The 22,767-nt window shown below is 43.9% G+C and overlaps 1 protein-coding gene across 1 annotated transcript in view; it reads left to right on the forward strand.

The window, feature by feature from the left end:
- LOC309344740 (uncharacterized protein C1orf21) overlaps positions 1 to 22,767 on the forward strand; it is a 170,053-nt gene that overhangs the window by 61,397 nt on the left and 85,889 nt on the right. The window contains exon 3 of the mRNA XM_081867407.1: positions 20,797 to 20,891. Coding sequence (XP_081723533.1) covers positions 20,797 to 20,891 — 95 coding nt within the window. The remainder of the gene's footprint in view (positions 1 to 20,796; positions 20,892 to 22,767) is intronic.

Here is a 22,767-nt window from a genome sequence, read left to right on the forward strand (position 1 = left end):
TTTTAACCTCTCTAGCAAGCCTGAGTTCATTCTGTGCTTTAGCTTTTCTGACTTTGTGTCTACACGTGCTGGCTATTTGTTTGAATTCCTCTTTGATGGTTTCCCCCCTTTTCCATTTTTTGTACACATCCTTTTTTAATCTTAACTCAGTTAAAAGTTCTTTAGATAGCCACCCTGGCTTCTTTAGGCACCTTCCATGTTTCCGTCTCATTGGTATTGCCTGAAGTTGTGCTTTTACTATCTCCCTCTTAACAAACTCCCAGCCATCATGAACTCCCTTTCCTTTTAGTATTACTGTCCATGGGATCTCACCCAGCACTTCCCTAAGTTTTATGAAGTCGGCTTTCCTAAAGTCAAGAAATTGAGTCCTAGTATGCTTGGCTGCTCCTTTCCTCTGTATAGTAAACTTCAGAAGAGCATGATCACTCACGCCTAATGATCCTTCCACTTCTACCCCACTAACCAGGTCATCAACATTGGTTAGGACCAGATCTAAAATGGCTGTTCCTCTTGTTGCTTCTCCCACTTTCTGGACAACGAAGTTGTCTGCAAGGCCAGTGAGGAATCTGTTTGACCTTATGCTCTTGGCTGAGTTTGACATCCAGCAAATATCCGGGTAATTGAAGTCCCCCATTACTACTATCTCCCTTTTGCATGCTTGGCCATCTGTTCCAGGAAGGCATCATCTATGTCCTCCGTTTGGCTTGAGGATCTATAGTAAACTCCCACAATGAGGTCACTGTTATTCTTCTCTCCCTTAATTTTGACCCAAATGCTCTCACTTTGGCTTTGAGGTTCTAAATCCTGGATCTCTTCACAGGTATACACATCCCTGACATATAACGCCACTCCTCCTCCTTCCTTGTCTGGGCTGTTTCTCTGAAATAGATTGTATCCCTCCATGATTACATTCCAGTCGTGGGACTTATCCCACCAGGTTTCAGTGATGCCTATTATGTCATATTTAGTTTGCTGTACCAAGAGCTCAAGCTCATCTTGTTTATTTCCCATGCTTTGCGCATTAGTGTACAGACATTGAAGTCCATTAATCATTCCCCCGTGTCTCTTATTTAAGGATTTTTTCCTCCCACCACTAGGTCTGCGTGCTGTTTGCTCCATTTGGTCTATGACATTCGGATGATCATCTTCATCAATTGATAGACTCCTACCTTCAGAAGCACTGTCTCCCTCCCCCACATTAGTCAGTTTAAAGCCCTCCTGATGAGGTTTCTGAGATTTTTGGCAAAAACATTCCTCCCAACCGTTGTGATGTGCAGCCCATCGCTTGCCAGAAGTCCATCTTCAAGAAACTGCAGTCCGTGATCTAAGAATCCAAACCGTTCCTGTTTACACCATTTGCAAAGCCAGCTGTTCACATCCACTATTTTCCCCTCTCTCCCTGGGCCACGTCATTCAACTGGGAGGACAGATGAGATGACAATTTGTGCATTTAATTGCTTCAATTTCCTGCCCAGAGCCTCGTAGTCTCTTTTGATCTTCTGGAGGCTATTGCTTGCAGTGTCATTGGTTCCCACATGAACCAAGAGGAAGGGGTATTTGTCAGTGGGTTTTATGATTCCTTGCAGTCGTTCAGTTACATCTTGGATCTTAGCCCCGGGGAGACAGCACACTTCCCGAGACATCTTATCAGGCCCACAGATCACTGCTTCTGTTCTCCTCAGTATGGAATCCCCTATCACCACTCCACGCCTCCTCTTAGGTTTGGTTGGGGTTCTTCCGTGAGCTGTCCGTTCCAAGGTCGCCTGCACATTCCCTGAGGACTGACTTTGCTGCTCGTCTTCATATACCTGATCGACTGTAATGAGGGAGAGATCCTCAAATGGAGTCTGCTCTTCGTCTTCCATGCTAGGGGAGAGGACCTCAAAGCGATTGTGTATTTCTAAACAATCAGAGCGAACCCTGGGCCTCCTACTTCTTTGAGTCACGTTTCTCCATATATCTGGCCCCTGTGTTGGTGAACTAGCCTCCTTCTCAGGGGAGTCCCCTGTCTCCTCCTTGGTGGAGACAGTGTGCTCTGTTGCTTCCAAGAAGAGCTCCAGCTCTCTAATTCTTTGGAGCGTAGCTACACGTTCCTCCAGTTGCTGGACTTTGTCTTCTAAGAGGGCAATCAACATGCAATTGCTGCAGGTAAAGCTGCCTGCAACCTTTGGCAAGATGGCAAACATTGCGCAGGAACCGCAGGCGACTGCAGCTGTTCCCTCACTCTCCATCTTGAGAACGTGTCGTTGGGGCTGGCTACAGCGGTCCTCCATCATAAGGAGCGTGCAGACAGGACAAATAACTCCCCCCCCAAAAAACCCCTAGGTCTCCCCCAACAAATGTTTGAGACTAGCACCCCTAAATCTAAAAGATGGATCAAACTGTGAGCGCCGCTGCCCTGCAAGCTCTGATAAGCTCCTCCCACAGCTAATCACCTGCCTCAACAGAAACCCTGCCCCTCTGACTTTTGCACAGGGAGAGCAGCTAATCAGCCACAAGAAACACACACACAAGAAAACCCTTTTTGCTCCTTCTTCAGCTGCTGCCCTGCAAGCTCTTTGTCATCGCCTTTCTCCCAAGGACCAGGCGTCTTTTAATTTCGTGACTGCTGTCACCATCTGCAGTGATCATGGAGCCCAAGAAAGTAAAATCTCTCACTGCCTCCATTTCTTCCCCTTCTATTTGCCAGGAGGTGATGGGACCAGTGGCCATGATCTTCGTGTTTTCGACGTTGAGCTTCAGACCATATTTTGCGCTCTCCTCTTCCACCCTCATTAAAAGGTTCTTTAATTCCTCCTCACTTTCTGCCATCAAGGAGACAGATGAGGTGATCAGGCACTCCCATTTCTTTAAGAACTTGCCATAGTTTGCTGTGGTCAACACAGTCAAAGACTTTTGCATAGTCAATGAAGCAGAAGTAGATGTCTTTCTGGAACTCTCTAGCTTTCTCCATAATCCAGCGCATGTTTGCAATTTGGTCTCTGGTTCCTCTGCCCCTTCGAAATCCAGCTTGCACTTCTGGGAGTTCTTGGTCCACATACTGCTTAAGCCTGCCTTGTAGAATTTTAAGCATAACCTTGCTAGCATGTGAAATGAGCTCAACTGTGCAGTAGTTGGAGCATTCTTTGGCACTGCCCTTCTTTGGGATTGGGATGTAGACTGATCTTCTCCAATCCTCTGGCCACTGCTGAGTTTTCCAAACTTGCTGGCATATTGAGTGTAGCACCTTAACAACATCATCGTTTAAAATTTTAAATAGTTCAGCTGGAATACCATCACTTAGACTGGCCTTGTTATTAGCAGTGCTTTCTAAGGCCCATTTGACTTCACTCTCCAGGATGTCTGGCTCAAGGTCAGCAACCACACTACCTGGGGTGTACGAGCCATCCATATCTTTCTGCTATAATTCGTCTGTGTATTCTTGCCACCTCTTCTTGATGTCTTCAGCTTCTGTTAGGTCCTTACCACTTTTGTCCTTTATTATGGTAATCTTTGTACGAAATGTTCCTTTCATATCTCCAATTTTCTTGAACAGTTCTCTGGTTTTTCCCATTCTATTGTTTTCCTCTATTTCTTTGCATTGCTCGTTTAAGAAGGCCCTCTTGTTTCTCCTTGCTATTTTTTGGAAATCTGCATTCAATTTCCTGTATCTTTCACTATCTCCCTCGTATTTTGCTTGCCTTCTCTCCCCCACTATTTGTAAGGCCTTGTTGGACAGCCACTTTGCTTTCTTGCATTTCCTTTTCATTGGAATGGTTTTCGTTGTTGCCTCCTGTATAATGTTGCGAGCCTCCATCCATAGTTCTTCAGGCACTCTGTCCAGCAAATCTAAATCCTTAAACCTGTTCCTCACTTCCACTGTGTATTCATAAGAGATTTGATTTAGATTGTATCTTACTGGCCCAGTGGTTTTTCCTACTTTCTTCAATTTAAGCTTGAATTTTGCTATAAGACGCTGATGATCTGAGTCACAGTCAGCTCCAGGTCTTGTTTTTGCTGACTATATAGAGCTTCTCCATCTTTGGCTGCAGAGAATATAATCAATCTGATTTCGATGCTGCCCATCTGGTGATGTCCATGTGTAGAGTCGTCTCTTGTGTTGTTGGAAAAGAGTGTTTGTGATGACCAGCTTGTTCTCTTGGCAGAACTCTATTAGCCTTTGCCCTGCTTCGTTTTGAATTCCAAGGCCAAACTTGCCAGTTGTTCCTTTTATCTCTTGATTCCCTACTTTAGCATTCCAATCCTCTATAATGAGAAGAACATCCTTCTTTGGTGTCATTTCTATAAGGTGTTGTAAATCTTCATAGAATTAGTCAGTTTCAGTTTCTTGAGCACCAGTAGTTGGTGCATAAACTTGGATTACTGTGATGTTAAAAGGTCTGCCTTGGATTCGTATCGAGATCATTCTATCATTTTTGAGATTGCATCCCAGTACAGCTTTCTCCACTCTTTTGTTGACTATGAAGGCCACTCCATTTCTTTTATGGGATTCTTGCCCACAGCAGTAGATATGATGGTCATCCGAACTGAATTCACCCATTCCCATCCATTTTAGTTTACTGATGCCCAGGATGTCAATATTTATTCTTGCCATCTCATTTTTGACCACATCCAACTTACCAAGGTTCATGGTTCTTACATTCCAGGTTCCTATGCAATATTTTTCTTTACAGCATTGGACTTTCCTTTCGCTTCCAGGCATATCTGCAACTGAGCAACCTTTCGGCTTTGGCCCAGCCGCTTCATCAGCTCTGAATCTACTTGTACTTGTCCTCCGCCCCTCCACAGTAGCATGTTGGATGCCTTCCGACCTGAGGGGCTCATCTTCCAGCGTCTTAACTTTTATAAGCCTGTTGTCTTTGTCCATGGAGTTTTCTTGGCAGGGATACTGGAGTGGCTTGCCGGTTCCTGCTCCAGGTGGATCACATTTGGTCAAAACTCTCCAGTATGACCTGTCCATCTTGGGTGGCCCTGCACGGCATAGCTCATAGCTTCTCTGAGTTATTCAAGCCCCTTCGCCACAGCAAGGCAGTGATCCATGAAGGGGATACAGCCACTATCCTTCTTTAAATTGGCCAGGTGTGGTTCTCTTCTTGTGGGATTCTTTAAGGAGTTGGGCTCACATAATCCAGGGGAGAGACATTTCTTGTGAGTGCAGAACTGATTTTTTCTTTAAATGAAAGGCTGGAAGTCCATAATGTTGTCATAGGACAACCATCTCCGAGTGTTTGTGATGTAGAGAAACAGCTTTTTGAAAAGAGAACTCTAACCCACTTTCACTGCGTGCAGCTGAAACAACCCTTTCTACTCTGAATTGTTTTACTTGGCACTCTTGTATTTGGTACCAAAAATAGCTCTCAAAATAAGTTGTGGAAAAGGTGAGATGAAGGCAGCTATATAAGGCCCTGACTGTTATTTAGCTGCGTTGCCTGAGTTCGTAGAAGAACTTAGCATAACATTTGAGACTGCTTTACAAGCATGGCTACCCTATTATTATTATTATTATTATTATTATTATTATTTCGGTTTTTAATGATTTAACCTTGGAAAATAGCTGTTCAGTTACAGCAAAATGTAGAATGTTAGATGCATAAAACTCTCCAAGAGAAAGCAGAGCTATGTCAAGATGAAATGAGATATTTGTAGCTTGCACCATTCAAGGAGCTCATGCCCAACACTGTACAGTGGTACCTTTGGTTTACAAATGCTTCAGATTACGATCTCCAGTAACCTGGAAGTAGCTGCTCCTGGTTGCGAACTTTGCCCCAGGATGTGAAAGGAAATTGCGCGCCAGAGACACACGCACCGTGAGAGGCCCCAATAGCGAAAGTATGCCTCAGGATAAGAATGCTTTCAGCTTAAGAATGGACGTCCGGAAAGAATTAAGTTCGTAACCAGAGGTACCACTGTATGTAAAAGAAGGTTGGGGAACAGAGCAACTAGAACCAGGAAGGATGCAGTAGCAAGGAGCAGGTCACATAAGGACTGGTTTGGGAGTTCAGAAGTAGGTACTACAGGATCTGAAAGAGCACCCGGGGTGGCAGGAGTTCACCTAATAAAGCCCAAAGCTCACCTAAGTCCTGTTCTGGAAGCAGAGCCAGGTGTGGCAGTGCTCCTCCCCTTCAGGTGAAGTTCCAGGCATTTCAAAGGGAAGACACTCTGGGTTGGAGCGTGTGCTTTATTGCACCATTCCTGGATCTCTGGTTGTGCCACCTGTCTCTCCAGCAGAGACATCTTGGGATATAAACATCCCTGAGTTCCTCTGAAAGGTTTGAGCAGCCAGTCCTAGATTTAAAAGGTTATAACACCACCTCTTTGCCTTCCAGTGTTGCAGAGTTCCCTCCCTGGGCAGATTCAGAGCCTGCAACACTCATACCTCTCAGGGATCTCAATCTAGCTCTTAGTTTATTATTTCAATTTCAGAGCCTGCAACACTCATACCTCTCAGGGATCTCAATCTAGCTCTTAGTTTATTATTTCAATTTCTATACCACCCTTCATTGAGTCTACGATACCAAAGTGGATTACAGCAGTGGGCACATTGAACCATAAAAAATGCATTAACAATTTAAAATTAAAACACCAGATTAAAAAAAAATCCAAAACAATCTTTAAAATACTGGAGTTGTAGATAGTATAAATAATGTCACTTCAAGTAAAACAGTCCAAACTAAGGGATTGCCATGGTTGGCACCCCCCCGGCAATTACTTATTTTAGAGGTATTCTTTGGATCAGCCAGATATGGCCTTTTTATACCTTCTTTTTCTTTAGGCAGAGATGGGCAGTCTGGATCACTTCAGATCTCCTCTTTGTTGTTGATTTTCTGCTGTTGGCAGTGTCCCAGTGGTGGTCATGCCTTTATAGGACTAGCCACCTTTTACAGTTATTCCTTGATGCAAGTGTAACTGGACCCAGAAAGCTTATCGTTTACATGATCTGTAAGACTCATTTGCACCTCAGTTACACAGAATAGCATGTGGGGTTTGGAAGGTCAGTTGCTATGTTTCCTCTTGGATTGACCAGATGTCACAACAGAAGGACACCATTTAAGAATTGCTTGTGCTTTACACACAAACTAGGGGGACAAATTAATTTGTCCCTGACAATTGAGAACATTTGTTTGTGGAGACTTGTTGTCATACTTTTTGATTTTTTTGATTGATTTAAAATAATATATTTTGCCTTTACACCCGTTTGGGTCCACAAGGCAGCTTATAGTACATTACCAAAAAGTTTAATGCAAACTGCAGAAGTATATACGTATTTCTCAGAAGTTAGTCACTGTTTTGGCTTTCTAACAGGCATGGGCTTCCCTCCCGCTCGGTGAGTTGCTATGTTTGGATGCTAACAGAATCTTCCTAATACTTGCTACTTAGACATGCACACATGCACCGCCCCCCCTACAATTCAGGATTTGAGGAAAGAGCAGATAGGTTATTGTAGAAACACTCTTAGTGCTTACTTTCAGTGTAAATAATGAGTGTTTTCTTCTGCTAAGTGGAAGAGGAAGGACTTATAAGAAGGGTTGCAATATTATGGCTACTACCACACCATATATATATATAGAGAGAGAGAGAGAGAGAGAGAGAAACAGTCACAATTATAATACTTTTAAAAAAGATATTTTGGAAGGTAGGGCTGATGGTTGTTTCTAACTTCTTGATTTTTTTTTAAAGCCCACAGAGCATCTGTTAAGTGTGTGTATATTTCTCTGGCTCCACCTATTTGTGGTTTCCAGCTTCATTCTTTTCTAGGACTCATCAGTGGCTCAGCGCAGAAATCAGCAGAGGCAGGTGAAAGGCAAGGCAGTCGTTCCTTCTGGTCCTCTGGTATGAAAGGTGATCCCAAGGAAGTCTCCCTTCTCTGCTGTAAATTGAGGAGCAGCTGTTCTTGTGCTCCGCCATAGAAAGAATAACAGTGCAATTTGTCTGGCCTGTACTTTACTGAGCTGACATGTGCGTCAGCAGGAAGAAGAGGGAGCGTGGAATGGTAAACACCATAAATGTAGGTTGCCAAAATCATTGAAAGCTGCTTGCCAAGGCTTATTACTCTGTAATATGGTTTCCTTGCTCCTGGTAAATTCTGCAGTGCATGACTAAATGGGGAGAAACCCTTATTGCCTGCCAATATCTTTTTGACTATTCTGTACATGTCTAGAATGGAAATGCATCTTAATGTGTGCAGCAGCTTGTGCTGCTCTTTATTGGTGTTTAATAAATAATGAAATAGCCCCCAAAGTTGCATTCATTCAGCATTAATAAAGAGTAACACAAGCTGCTACACGTTTCATAATGTGTTTCCCATTCTTGATGTGCACAGAAAGGCAGACCTGCCTTGTAGGCTACTTAGAATATTAGATTGGTACCATCATTGTTTATTTTATATTTTCTGACTTTGAAGTGTACTTGACACCCTGGAGAATGGGTGCAATTGTTAGAATTTCTGTGTGCCTTAACAAATCCTGGATTTTCATTTTATGACTAAGTAGTGTTAGATTGATCCTATCAAATATTGCCTATTAGCAGGTTGCATATTGTCAAATTTCCATAAGCTTCGTATCTTTTTATTGGAACATGTGATCGTATGATAACAGAGAAAAGATAAGAGAACTGCTTATTTCCCAGACTTGCAGGAGTTCAGGATACACAAGTACACAACCCTTATTTAGGGACACACACTTGCAACCTGTCCTCAGTTACATTGGCAGCACTGAGATGAAATAGTAAACTATGGTTTATTGTTGTGTGAATGGGGCTCAGGCTAGTGTAGTTCCTCCTCCAGCACAGCCACAAGGAGGAGATTCAATGTAGTTTTTGACTGCAGTTTAGCATTACACTCATTGCCAGACAAACTGTGTTTATTTTTTATTATGGTTTACTGAAACAAGCCAACCTTGGGTTATGAAGCTGCTTTGTTTCAATAAACCATTGTTAAGATTAATCACAGTTTAGGGTATGGTCCTAGTGTTGCAAATAGGAGTGAATGTTTCAGATATCTGTGCAGCTGTTCCAGTGCTCATACACACAAAGATAAACCCTAGTTTATTGTTACCTAACTTCTCATATTGGTTGTGCTGTACCTGCAAGTGCCTTAGAAATAGAGAAACAGACAAACATAGAAAGTCACCACTGTGACATATTCCAGATGGGAAGAGGAATCAAGACTATCATGTAGCCTAAGAGGACCCTAAGAAAACTGTAAAACTTCTGAGAGGTCCCAGACTCTGAAGTTCTCTCTGAAGACTGCAGTATTTGTGATTAGTACCAGTTCTAATACTGTAAAAAGAAAGTAATTATTTTTTTTAATGACCTTTCAGTTGATGAAGTCTGTCTGTCTAAAAATCCTATTACATTCCAGGCACTTTCAATACGGTTCTTGAGACACGGTGGTGGTTTTCATTGTCTTTTTTCTAATGTATCACTGTTGGAATCCACATTGTGTTGTAACCATTCCTTTCATTGCTTCCTTTGCCATTTTTCCCCTTTCCTCGTAATTGTTTCAGTAGTACATGCTGATATGCTCATTTATCACTGAGACCATTATTAATGAATGTCGTGCTTCTTCATTATGTTGCCATGGTAGCTTGGTGTGGGGGAATTATCTGTTTCCAGGTGGAAATCTTTATTTGCCATACTGGTGGCTGAATGTTTCTCTAAAGCACATGTGCACACATACATAGGTATCTATACGTGATGTTGGTAATGCATCTCTTTCCTCTATACTCTACCTACCTAATCACTGTTTAAGGTTAGCATAGCCAGCTGTTCTATGCCATGGATTCAAAGAGGTGCATTGTATAGTGTCATAATCATTTCTACCTTTTCTCAGCATCTTTATTCTATTCTGTGCTTTTATCTATTTGTGACACCTTGTAACTTGTTTTGTGGTGGTGACAAAGCACATTCTTTCTACATAACTCTCCCTCTGTTTCCTGTTTTAAACACTATTATTGGTCTTTCTTTTCATGCAAAATCTAGAGTTATGGGAAATACTGGATGCTTTGCTCATCAATCGATTTTAAGTAGAGCAGAAAATAGTTTCTTTAAAAATCGATTTTAAGTACAAGAAAAAAGATTCCACCTAAACAGTGGAATTTGCTGCCAAGGAGTGTGGTGGAGTCTCCTTCTTTGGAGGTCTTTAAGCAGAGGCTTGACAACCATATGTCAGGAGTGCTCTGATGGTGTTTCCTGCTTGGCAGGGGGTTGGACTTGATGGCCCTTGTGGTCTCTTCCAACTCTATGATTCTATGATTCTAAGTAGAGCAGAAAATAGTTGCTTGTTTTAAAACCAAGAACATTTGCACAAAGTGAAGAAATACTAAAACAACATTTGTGTAGCACTTTTGAGTGTTCAAAGGACTCACAGATTAGCACTGTAAGTCTTACAGAAACTTCATCAGATAGATAGGCCATTATAAGTATTCCCCTTATTTTGGCAGAAAGGAGCTAAGAGTATATAGCACGACCTAGTAGGTCTCAGCTGAAGAGATTGGAACCAGGGACGTCTAACTCCAACCCCCCTTTTTTGGCTCAGTTTCATTAGCTTACATGAAGATCTTGGGTTTTTATAAATAATAATAATAATAATAATAATAATAATAATAATAATAATAATTTATTATTTATACCCCGCCCATCCGGCTGAGTTTCCCCAGCCACCCTGGGCGGCTCCCAATCAGTATTAAAAACAATACAGCATTACATATTAAAAACATCCCTGAACAGGGCTGCCTTAAGATGTCTTCTGAACGTCAGGTAATTCTTTATCTCTTTGACATCTGATGGGAGGGCGTTCCACAGGGCGGGCGCCACTACCGAGAAGGCCCTCTGTCTGGTTCCCTGTAGCCTCACTTCTCGCAATGAGGGAAGCGCCAGAAGGCCCTCGGCGCTGGATCTCAGTGTCCGGGCTGAACGATGGGGGTGGAGACGCTCCTTCAGGTATACAGGACCGAGGCCGTTTAGGGCTTTAAAGGTCAGCACCAACACTTTGAATCGTGCTCGGAAACGTACTGGGAGCCAATGCAGATCTCTCAGAACCGGTGTTATGTGGTCCCGGCAGCCACTCCCAGTCACCAGTCTAGCTGCCGCATTCTGGATTAATTGCAGTTTCCGGGTCACCTTCAAAGGTAGCCCCACGTAGAGCGCATTGCAGTAGTCCAAGCGTGAGATAACTAGAGCATGCACCACTCTGGCGAGACAGTCCGCGGGGAGGTAGGGTCTTAGCCTGCGTACCAGGTGGAGCTGGTAGACAGCTGCCCTGGACACAGAGTTAATCTGCGCCTCCATGGACAGCTGTGAGTCCAAAATGACTCCCAGGCTGCGCACCTGGTCCTTCAGGGGCACAGTTACCCCATTCAGGACCAGGGAATCCTCCACACCTGCCCGCCTCCTGTCCCCCAAAAACAGTACTTCTGTCTTGTCAGGATTCAACCTCAATCTGTTAGCCGCCATCCAACCTCCAACCGCCTCCAGGCACTCACACAGGACCTTCACCGCCTTCACTGGTTCTGATTTAAAGGAGAGGTAGAGCTGGGTGTCATCTGCATACTGATGAACACCCAGTCCAAACCCCCTGATGATCTCTCCCAGCGGCTTCATATAGATATTAAAAAGCATGGGGGAGAGGACAGAACCCTGAGGCACCCCACAAGTGAGAGCCCAGGGGTCTGAACACTCACCCCCCACCACCACCTTCTGGACACGGCCCAGGAGGAAGGAGTGGAACCACTGTATAACAGTGCCCCCAGCTCCCAGCCCCTCTAGACGGTCCAGAAGGATGTTATGGTCGATGGTGTCAAAGGCCGCTGAGAGATCCAGCAGAACTAGGAAACAGCTCTCACCTTTGTCCCTAGCTCGCCGGAGATCATCAACCAGTGCGACCAAGGCAGTTTCAGTCCCATGGTGAGGCCTGAATCCCGATTGGAAGGGATCCAAATGGTCCGTTTCCTCCAGGCGTGCTTGGAGTTGTTCAGCAACCACCCGCTCAATCACCTTGCCCAAGATACAGGAAGGGGGTTGGCACATATCAATGTTTTACAGCAAATCCTGTTCTTTATGCTGCACTGCCTGGCTCCCAGTTGTGGTATCTTCAGAATTAACAGTTTTACTTGTGTAGTGCACACAGATTTATACACTGAAGCTCCAATAACTGAGCTTCATGACACATTCTCCATTATCTTTACATTTGGCCTTTTAAAGGTAGGTCAGTATTACCAGCTTACATATTGCAAGTGGAGAATTGAAGGCCAGTTGCTTGTCCAAGGAGAGAACCAGATGATGTGGAGAGCACATGGCAAGAGCAGCAGGCTTTGTGTTCACCCTAGCCAGTGTGTTGCAAAAGAAGCCATCTGATGTGATGACATCAAAACAAGAGTTTTCCTGCCTCTCTTCCATTTCAATAGCTGCCACTTAACAGGAGTGGAGAAATTATCAAGTGTTCTTTTCCTAGACAGAGCCTAGTATGAGAGAGGAGAGGAGGAGATGAAAAGCTGCTGCTCTTGCTCTAAGAATATCAGAAAAGTCTGCTGGATCAGGCCAATGACCCATCTAACCCAGAATCCTGTTCTCATGCTGGTCAGGCAGATGTGAAGCCCAAAGCAGCCCTGAGCATAACAGCACTCCCCCCCCCCCCCCGCACAGCTTCCAGCAACTGGGATGCAGCAGCAACTCCAAGGAAAAATCTGTACTTGCTGCCTTGTGGGACACCTTCGGGAGAAGAAAAGGCTAAGGAGTGGAGTCCTTAAGGCGGTTGGATGGTGTCTTGTATATCTTCTTCCACAAGTCTTGCTGCCAAGCTGGTGCCAAGCGTCTTGTTCTGCTTTCCTTTGGACCACATCAGCGATGACAAGAGGGGCATCTTGACCTCTGGGCAGCCCAGGACCTCCATACACACTGCCCAGACTTGCGCCCTGGGAGATCACTTCAGCGCTGCAAACGCAGCAAAAACAATGCGGGAGACAGCAGTTAAAAGTTACCTGTGTCTGTAGCTGCAGCAGGCACTGTGATTCTCCAGTGGTTTGCTTCAGCCTTGGAGGCACACTCCGTTGTCTCTTAAGATAGACAGATGCCAATAACAAACTTCTTTGAACATAACCATCAGGATTAGTAGTCACTGATAGCCTTATCCTCCATGAAATTGTCAGATCCTTGTTTAAAGCAGCCATCACTACTTATTGTGTGAGTGAATCCCATAGTTTTGCTATGCGCTGTATGAAGAAAAATTTATTTTATCTATCCTGAATCATCAAACGTTCAGCTTCTTTGGATGTCTGCAAGTTCTAGTGTTAGGAGAAAGTTTTCCTCCACCCACTTTCTCCATGCCAGGGATAGTTTTATACACTTTTATCATGTTGTCTCTTACTTGCTTTTTTGCTAAACTAAGGAGCAGTTCTGCCCCAAGGCTGCCCAGTTAGTTTGTGTCAGAACTGAGATTTTAACTGGGGATTGTTCAGCGTATAACTTCAAACATAACCACGCCATGTGCTCCCTGTGAGTTGCCCAAGGCTAGCCATTGTAGAGGGAAGTATAGGAACTAAAATGACATTTGGTCTGATCTAGCAAGGAACCCCTTACCCAACATCTCGTTTTCCCTTGATAATGCCCCTTGGAAAACAGATGTAGCTGTTCCACGCTGCCTTGCAGACGCGGAGAATTTTGCATTCGAAATTGCCCCCAATACTCTACGTTCTACAGCTGCTCTAAATCCCAATTTTTATATGATATGATTATGAAGATGGATGGTGAACATTTGTTATGGTTTCAATATTTTCAAATTAGTTAATACAAGTAGTAAGACTTTTTGCAGATTCAGCAAGATTTTTGACAACATTTGAATAATTGGTTATAAGATGAGCACTAAGTGTGATATATAGGGTACTCCTTGAATTAAATGACAATATTTTATTTATAAATGGAAGAGATGGGGGAAATTTCATTCCAGAGATGTAATTTGTTTGACGCTAGGAGAAAACTTGTTTAAAAATGCAAATATCTCCTTAATAACAATTTTGTTAATAACAGTTAATAACCATAGTTAACTAACGATTGTTAACCACTAGTAATAACATAATTTTTCTGCACTTAATTTCCTTCTGGCCACTGTTTACAATCCGCTCCCCCAAGTATATTATTTTATACATAACTCAGGATAAAACTTCATTCATCTGGTTAAAGTTGCCTCTAGTCCATGGAAACTTAGGTTATCATGAATTGGTTGGTCTTTTAAAGGGACCACTAATTCTCTTTTGTACTCAATAACCATGTACAGTGGTACCTCGGGTTAAGTACTTAATTTGATCCGGAGGTCTGTTCTTAACCTGAAACTGTTCTTAACCTGAGGTACCACTTTAGCTAATGGGGCCTCCTGCTGCTGCTGCGCCGCTGGAGCATGATTTCTGTTCTCAACCTGAAGCAAAGTTCTTAACCTGTAGCACTATTTCTGGGTTAGCGGAGTATGCAACCTGAAGCGTATGTAACCTGAAGTACCACTGTACCTTGTAAGAAGGCCTTGTACATCACATCTTGCTTGTAACATATATATTGGGGCACTCTCAAGCTGGCGAGGGGGAGAAACCCACAAAGATACCTACCTGAGGTGGCATGAGAAGGTGTCAGTTTCCTAAGGGATGTGCCATGTCAGCTAATACCTTGAACTGGTGCTAAGGCTGCGTTGCTTGGTGAACATGGACCTTTCATTACTTGATGTTGAGCTCACTGACATTTAGTTGAATTACAAGAGCAGGCAGCGATTGTGAATGTCAACATTTAAGCTAAAACCATAGTTCTTGGGCTTCGATAGGCCTAGCGTTTGCATCTAAAGGGTAGTGGGCCGATTCCAAGATGGATATTTTAGCCTTGCTATGATTCATCTTGTGCTGCTCTAGGGTCATAATTAGTCCAATATTTCTCTTAACACTGACAGTCAAATTACCTAGAAGACACTTCTCAGGAGGAAACTCAAATATTTTCAACCTACCTCTGGCAAGCGATTTTTCATCTTGACAACACATGTTTTAAACGTCTTCTTTTTCATAGAATGACAAACAGAAATGCTTTCAGTGTGACAGAACTCAAACTTATGAGAGGATATGTGGCATTAATGTTCAGCATTGCGGGGAGAAAAAGGGGAGTGTAATATAATGCTGGTTAAGGGACCAAGTTATGGGAGTAGATGCTTTCCCTCCCTCCCTTTCTTGCACAAATTCCACCTGATCCTCTTGGAATCATGTCTGTCGTATCTTAGCCCTGCTAAACACAATTATCTGTAGGCATTTGAAACTTAGCATTTCTGAACCATAGGCCTGAAACTAACACAGGGGTTATGTTCCGGGGATTGCGCCTTAAGCAAAAATAGTGTATACTGTGTTACCTCTGGTTATGAACTTACCATATATACTCGAGTATATATGGGAGGAAAAAATCCTTAAATAAGAGACATGGGGGAATGATTAATGGACTTCAATGTCTGTACACTAATGCGCAAAGCATGGGAAATAAACAAGATGAGCTTGAGCTCTTGGTACAGCAAACTAAATATGACATAATAGGCATCACTGAAACCTGGTGGGATAAGTCCCACGACTGGAATGTAATAATGGAGGGATACAATCTATTTCAGAGAAACAGACCAGACAAGAAAGGAGGAGGAGTGGCGTTATATGTCAGGGATGTGTATACCTGTGAATAGATCCAAGATTTAGAACCTCAAAGCCAAAGTGAGAGCATTTGGGTCAAAATTAAGGGAGAGAAGAATAACAGGGACCTCATTGTGGGAGTTTACTATAGATCCCCAAGCCAAACGGAGGACATAGATGATGCCTTCCTGGAACAGATGGCCAAGCATGCAAAAGGAAGGGAGATAGTAGTAATAGGGGACTTCAATTACCCGGATATTTGCTGGATGTCAAACTCGGCCAAGAGCATAAGGTCAAACAGATTCCTCACTGGCCTTGCAGACAACTTCGTTGTCCAGAAAGTGGGAGAAGCAACAAGAGGAACAGCCATTTTAGATCTGGTCCTAACCAATGTTGATGACCTGGTTAGTGGGGTAGAAGTGGAAGGATCATTAGGCGCGAGTGATCATGCTCTTCTGAAGTTTACTATACAGCAGAAAGGAGCGGCCAAGCATACTAGGACTCAATTTCTTGACTTTAAGAAAGCCGACTTCATAAAACTTAGGGAAGTGCTGGGTGAGATCCCATGGACAGTAATACTAAAAGGAAAGGGAGTTCATGATGGCTGGGAGTTTGTTAAGAGGGAGATAGTAAAAGCACAACTTCAGGCAATACCAATGAGATGGAAACATGGAAGGTGCCTAAAGAAGCCAGGGTGGCTATCTAAAGAACTTTTAACTGAGTTAAGATTAAAAAAGGATGTGTACAAAAAATGGAAAAGGGGGGAAACCACCAAAGAGGAATTCAAACAAATAGCCAGCACGTGTAGACACAAAGTCAGAAAAGCTAAAGCACAGAATGAACTCAGGCTTGCTAGAGAGGTTAAAAGCAACAAAAAAGGCTTTTATGGGTATGTTCATAGCAAAAGGAAGAACAAAGAAACAGTGGGGTCACTCAGAGGAGAAGATGGTGAAATGCAAACAGGGGACACAGAAAGGGCTGAACTCCTCAATGCCTTCTTTGCCTCAGTCTTCTCCGATAAAGAAAACAATGCCCGACCTGAAGAATTTGGAGCAAATGATTCAGCAGAGGAAACACAGCCCAGAATAACTAAGGAGATAGTACAAGAATACTTGGCTAGTTTAGATGTATTCAAGTCTCCAGGGGCAGATGAACTGCATCCAAGAGTATTAAAAGAACTGGCAGATGTGATCTCAGAACCACTGGCAGTCATCTTTGAGAATTCCTGGAGAACAGGCAAAGTCCCGGCAGACTGGAGGAGGGCAAATGTTGTCCCTATTTTCAAAAAGTGGAAAAGAGAGGACCCAAATAATTACCGCCCAGTCAGTCTGACATCAATACCAGGGAAGATTCTGGAGCAGATCATTAAGCAAACAGTCTGTGAGCACCTAGAAAGGAATGCTGTGATCACCAATAGTCAGCATGGATTTCTGAAAAATAAGTCATGTCAGACTAACCTGATCTCGTTTTTTGACAGAATTACAAGCCTGGTAGATGAAGGGAATGCAGTGGATGTAGCCTACCTTGATTTCAGCAAGGCATTTGACAAGGTGCCCCATGATATTCTTGTAAAGAAGCTGGTAAAATGCGGTCTTGACTATGCTACCACTCAGTGGATTTGTAACTGGCTGTCTGACCGAACCGAAAGGGTGCTCATCAATGGTTCCCCTTCATCCTGGAGAAGAGTGACTAGTGGGGTGCCACAGGGTTCTGTCTTGGGCCCGGTCTTATTCAACATCTTTATCAATGACTTGGATGATGGACTCAAGGGCATCCTGATCAAATTTGCAGATGACACCAAAGTGGGAGGGGTGGCTAACACCCCAGAGGACAGGATCACACTTCAAAACAACCTTGACAGATTAGAGAACTGGGCCAAAACAAGATGAATTTTAACAGGGAGAAATGTAAAGTATTGCACTTGGGCAAAAAAATGAGAGGCACAAATACAAGATGGGGGACACCTGGCTTGAGAGCAGTACATGTGAAAAGGATCTAGGAGTCTTGGTTGACCACAAACTTGACATGAGCCAACAGTGTGACGCGGCAGCTAAAAAAGCCATGCAATTCTGGGCTGCATCAATAGGAGAATAGCATCTAGATCAAGGGAAGTAATAGTGCCACTGTATTCTGCTCTGGTCAGACCTCACCTGGAGTACTGTGTCCAGTTCTGGGCACCACAGTTCAAGAAGGACACTGACAAACTGGAACGTGTCCAGACGAGGGCAACCAAAATGGTCAAAGGCCTGGAAACGATGCCTTATGAGGAACAGCTAAGGGAGCTGGGCATGTTTAGCCTGGAGAAGAGGAGGTTAAGGGGTGATATGATAGCCATGTTCAAATATATAAAAGGATGTCACATAGAGGAGGGAGAAAGGTTGTTTTCTGCTGCTCCAGAGAAGCGGACACGGAGCAATGGATCCAAACTACAAGAAAGAAGATTCCACCTAAACATTAGGAGGAACTTCCTGACAGTGAGAGCTGTTTGACAGTGGAATTTGCTGCCAAGGAGTGTGGTGGAGTCTCCTTCTTTGGAGGTCTTTAAGCAGAGGCTTGACAACCATATGTCAGGAGTGCTCTGATGGTGTTTCCTGCTTGGCAGGGGGTTGGACTCGATGGCCCTTGGGGTCTCTTCCAACTCTATGATTCTATGATTCTATGATTCTATAAGCTGACTTTTTCAGCACATTTTTTATGCTGAAAAATCCCCCCTCGGCTTATACTTGAGTGAGGTGGGCGACGGTGGCAGAGGGACAAGCGGCCCGAAAGGAGCCCCTTCTTGCCACTGCTCCCACCGCTCACCTCTCACAAGGGCAGGCACAGGAGCCACGGGGAGGTGCTGTGCTGGTTGCCTCTCCCAACCGTGGCTCCTATGCCTGCTTTTGCGAGCGGCAGAGGCAGCAGTGGAGGGGCGAGCAGCCCGATAGGAGCCATTTCAGGCTGCTTGTTCTTCCTCTGCTGCTACCGCCACCACCAGGTTTGTGGTGTGGTGATCCGGCTTATACTCGAGTCAATACATTTTCAATGTTTTTTTTGTGCTAAAACTAGGTGCCTCAGCTTATATTCGGGTTGGCTTATACTCGAGTATATATGGTAATTCGTTCCGGAGATCCGTTCTTAACCTGAGGTACCACTTTAGCTAATGGGGCCTGCTGCCATGCTGCCGCCACCCGATTTCTGTTCTCATCCTGGGTCACAGTTCTTAACCTGAGGTACTACTTCTGGGTTAGTGGAGTCTGTGACCCAAAGTGTGTGTAACCCGAGGTACCACTGTAGTTGAAACACATGGGGTTCAATGATGGGTGGGATTGCCAAGGTCATTTGCCCTGGAATCCTCCTCCCTTTCTATTTTAAAAGAAATAGTTTTCCACATACATAAAGCTGAATGAGCACAAATTAAATGTGTATAAGTTGCAAGCTTACAGTATTGCGTGGAGAGCAAGGTGTGGAAAGTGTGATGCCTGTTTAGCCAACTATTAGGGAAGGACTCCTTCTTTCCCTCTCAGTAAACGGTTGGAGCAGGGACACCCAACTCCCAAGAGACTGCGATCTACTCGGGGGGGGGGACGACTGGCAGTGATCTACCCATTGGGGGGGCAGGCCAAAGTTATTCAGCTTTTTTAGGGGAGCAGGTCAAAGTTGTTGTGCTTTTTTTTAGGGGGGCTTCCCAAAGTTGTTGACCTTTTTTTAAACAGTAAATGTGCAGAATTAATTTAAACGCAGCCAGTAACAGACGAACGCAGCGCTACAGCAGACATGATCATGGAGACATGATTCTAAACAATGCGAGCGATATGGATCCGGGGATCAACCTGTTGGTCGCGGTCAACCGGTTGGCCACCCCTGTGTTAGAGGATGCGTGCCCATTGTTGGCAGTGCCAGAGGGCGCCGTGGCTGGAGCCCAAAGTGGAGAAAACCTCTCCCATCTCCCTCCCTCTCTCTTCCCTGCTTCTCTCCACTCCCTTCCTGCCAAAAGTCTAAACAAATTGTTTGCAGAGGGCTTTTGAAACTAGGCCCTGTGGATAGAACCAGATCATTCTGTGCCAGTGTAGGAATTATATTAAGTGGGAAAGCAGTGCTCACATCTTAAAAAAATAAGGAAATAATAAATAAAGATGGGGAAAGAGTGACCTTGCATCCAAATTCCAAAGCACATGAGTCGTTGTTGAGACTGAGGAACATCGGTGCTCCTCCTCTTCTCCCAAATTCCCTTTGGAGGCCATGGCTTCCTTCCTATCTCTTGTCCTTGCTGTGGTCCACCAAGAGCATTCTCTTCACTGCACATCCTCTCAATTTCCTGAGGACTGCCTGGAGGAGGTCTAAGCCTGGAAGATATTTGAACTGTGCATCTGTTGTGGAACATTGAAGGGCAGTATGGTTTTTTAAATCCCACCAAGCAATGTGTAAAGGAGTATGCCTTGTATCTCTTTGTTTTCCCCGCTGCACCTATAATATGGGAATCTTCCTGTTCTACCTTACATGGTTGTTGTAAGGATTATTGAGCTATATATGTTAAAGCACATGGAAGATTAAAAATTTAAGTGCCAAGTATTTTTAATCAGCATTGCAGTAATACTGTAATCTCATGTTATGCTAGTAATATATCCTGACACTCTCACATTAATATTGTTCTAGTTTGCTTGATTTCCAATTCCACCTTCTCCCTCTAAGCAACAGTTGAGTTTGATAGCTATTTCAGTTCCCTAATTCATGCTGCATGTTGCTTTCTTAACCACTCTAGTTGCTTTCCTAAGGTAATTGTTCATAATAACGTGGACAGATTCTGGTGAGAATGTCCACCAGAGTTGCTTCACATATTGCCGCAGGAATAGATGTGCTGTACACCTGCATTGTCAGTTGCAGCTTGTACATGTTTGAAGCACACTGGTTTGGAGCCATAAGGTACCCGTTCCATTATCATCTGCAAAGTGGTCCTTAGAGGCATCTCGCAGTGCTCTTAACAGACTTGTTTTGGGTTAATTGCAGTAAGTCCATAAAGTAAGTCCATAAAGAAGACCCGAGAGGAGCCTTCTTCATTAGACAGCTATTTGGAGTTATAAAGTGTTCACAGGGTCATTGCTTGTGAAAACCATCTGCTGAGCTGCACAGGTTCTATAACTGTTCTTACATGTGTGTGTTTTCTCCTCTTCCTCTTGCTCCTCAGATGAGTATAGGATCAAACCTGTGGAAGAAGTCAAATACATGAAAAATGGAGGAGAAGACGACCAGAAAATAGCTGCCAGAAACCAGGAAAACTTGGTAAGGGTTGAACATTATTACTTATTAAAAGGGTTTGACACAGGCTCTAGCTCTGTAATGAAATATAGAGTATGTAGAACACTTAGTGTACTGAAGGGGAGAGCTTTCTTGAAAATGCCATAACTATTTATAGCTCAGAGGAAAGCTGCAAAATGCTACCTTCCTCTGCTTGTCTTTATGAATTATCTTGCCCTTAATTCGGTGAAGTGTAGAATGGGCATTTGTATTCAGCCACTTTGCAAGTGTTATACTGTTTGGCTCCTGATGAATGTGTTTGTGTGCAAAGGAGCTGTTACCAACACAGGAATTTACTGCCTTTTGAGAAGGAAACTACCTACTTTTAAGAAGATGTCTGTCATTATTTACTCTCTGCATTCCCACCCTGAATTTTAAAGAGTGCCAACTCAGACACTTAAAAGATATATAATGTGCTTACAACCAGAGAACTTGCAAGGATCAGTGTTTGTAATTTGCTGCAGATAAGAGTTAATTTCTTGTTTCCAGCTTTGCATTATGTGTTATCCACTTGTTTTATCCTCAGGGGCATACCTCTGGGGCTCGGATGTGTGCTACAGTTCTGTAGAAGTAGAGAAAGAGTGCATAATTCAGCTTCCTGAGCATCACTGTATTACATTTATACGTTTGCTTATTTATTTATTTTAACATCACTAGTCCTTATAGCCACTAAGAGGTGTGTGTAACATTTTCTGAAATCTCAGAAGCCAGAGAGGTGGTTGAAACAGATTTCCCATAGTTGATTTCCCATACATAGAAATGTAAAGTACAGTGGTGCCTCGCAAGACGAAATTAATCCATTCCGCGATTCTCTTTGTCTAGCGGTTTTTTCGTCTTGCGAAGCAAGCCCATTGACGGATTAGCGGATTAGCGCTATTAGCGGTCTAGCGGCTTTTAGCGATCAGCTGAGAGGCGGCTTATCAGCGGAACAGCTGATAAGCGGCTTAGCAGCTTAGGAAAGGGGGGGGGGAGCGGAAAAAAACCGCGGGAACTCGCAAGATTTTTTCGTCTTGCGAAGCAACCCCATAGAGAAATTCGTTTAGCGAAGCGCCTCCAAAACGGAAAACCCTTTCGTCTAGCGGGTTTTCCGTCTTGCGAGGCGTTCGTCTTGCGGGGCACCACTGTATTGCACTTGGGCAAAAAAAATGAGAGGCACAAATACAAGATGGGGGACACCTGGCTTGAGAGCAGTACATGTGAAAAGGATCTAGGAGTCTTGGTTGACCACAAACTTGACATGAGCCAACAGTGTGATGTGGCAGCTAAAAAAGCCAATGCAATTCTGGGCTGCATCAATAGGAGTATAGCATCTAGATGAAGGGAAGTAATAGTGCCACTGTATTCTGCTCTTGTCAGACCTCACCTGGAGTACTGTGTCCAGTTCTGGGCACCCCAGTTCAAGAAGGACACTGACAAACTGGAACGTGTCCAGAGGAGGGCAACCAAAATGGTCAAAGGCCTGGAAACGATGCCTTATGAAGAACGGCTAAGGGAGCTGGGCATGTTTAGCCTGGAGAAGAGGAGGTTAAGGGGTGATATGATAGCCATGTTCAAATATATAAAAGGATGTCACATAGAGGAGGGAGAAAGGTTGTTTTCTGCTGCTCCAGAGAAGCGGACACGGAGCAATGGTTCCAAACTACAAGAAAGAAGATTCCACCTAAACATTAGGAAGAACTTCCTGACAGTAAGAGCTGTTTGACAGTGGAATTTGCTGCCAAGGAGTGTGGTGGAGTCTCCTTCTTTGGAGGTCTTTAAGCAGAGGCTTGACAACCATATGTCAGGAGTGCTCTGATGGTGTTTCCTGCTTGGCAGGGGGTTGGACTCAATGGCCCTTGTGGTCTCTTCCAACTCTATGATT

The sequence above is a fragment of the Podarcis erhardii genome (assembly GCF_964252035.2).
Source record: "Podarcis erhardii genome assembly, chromosome: 6".
Classification (NCBI taxonomy): Eukaryota; Metazoa; Chordata; class Lepidosauria; order Squamata; family Lacertidae; genus Podarcis; species Podarcis erhardii.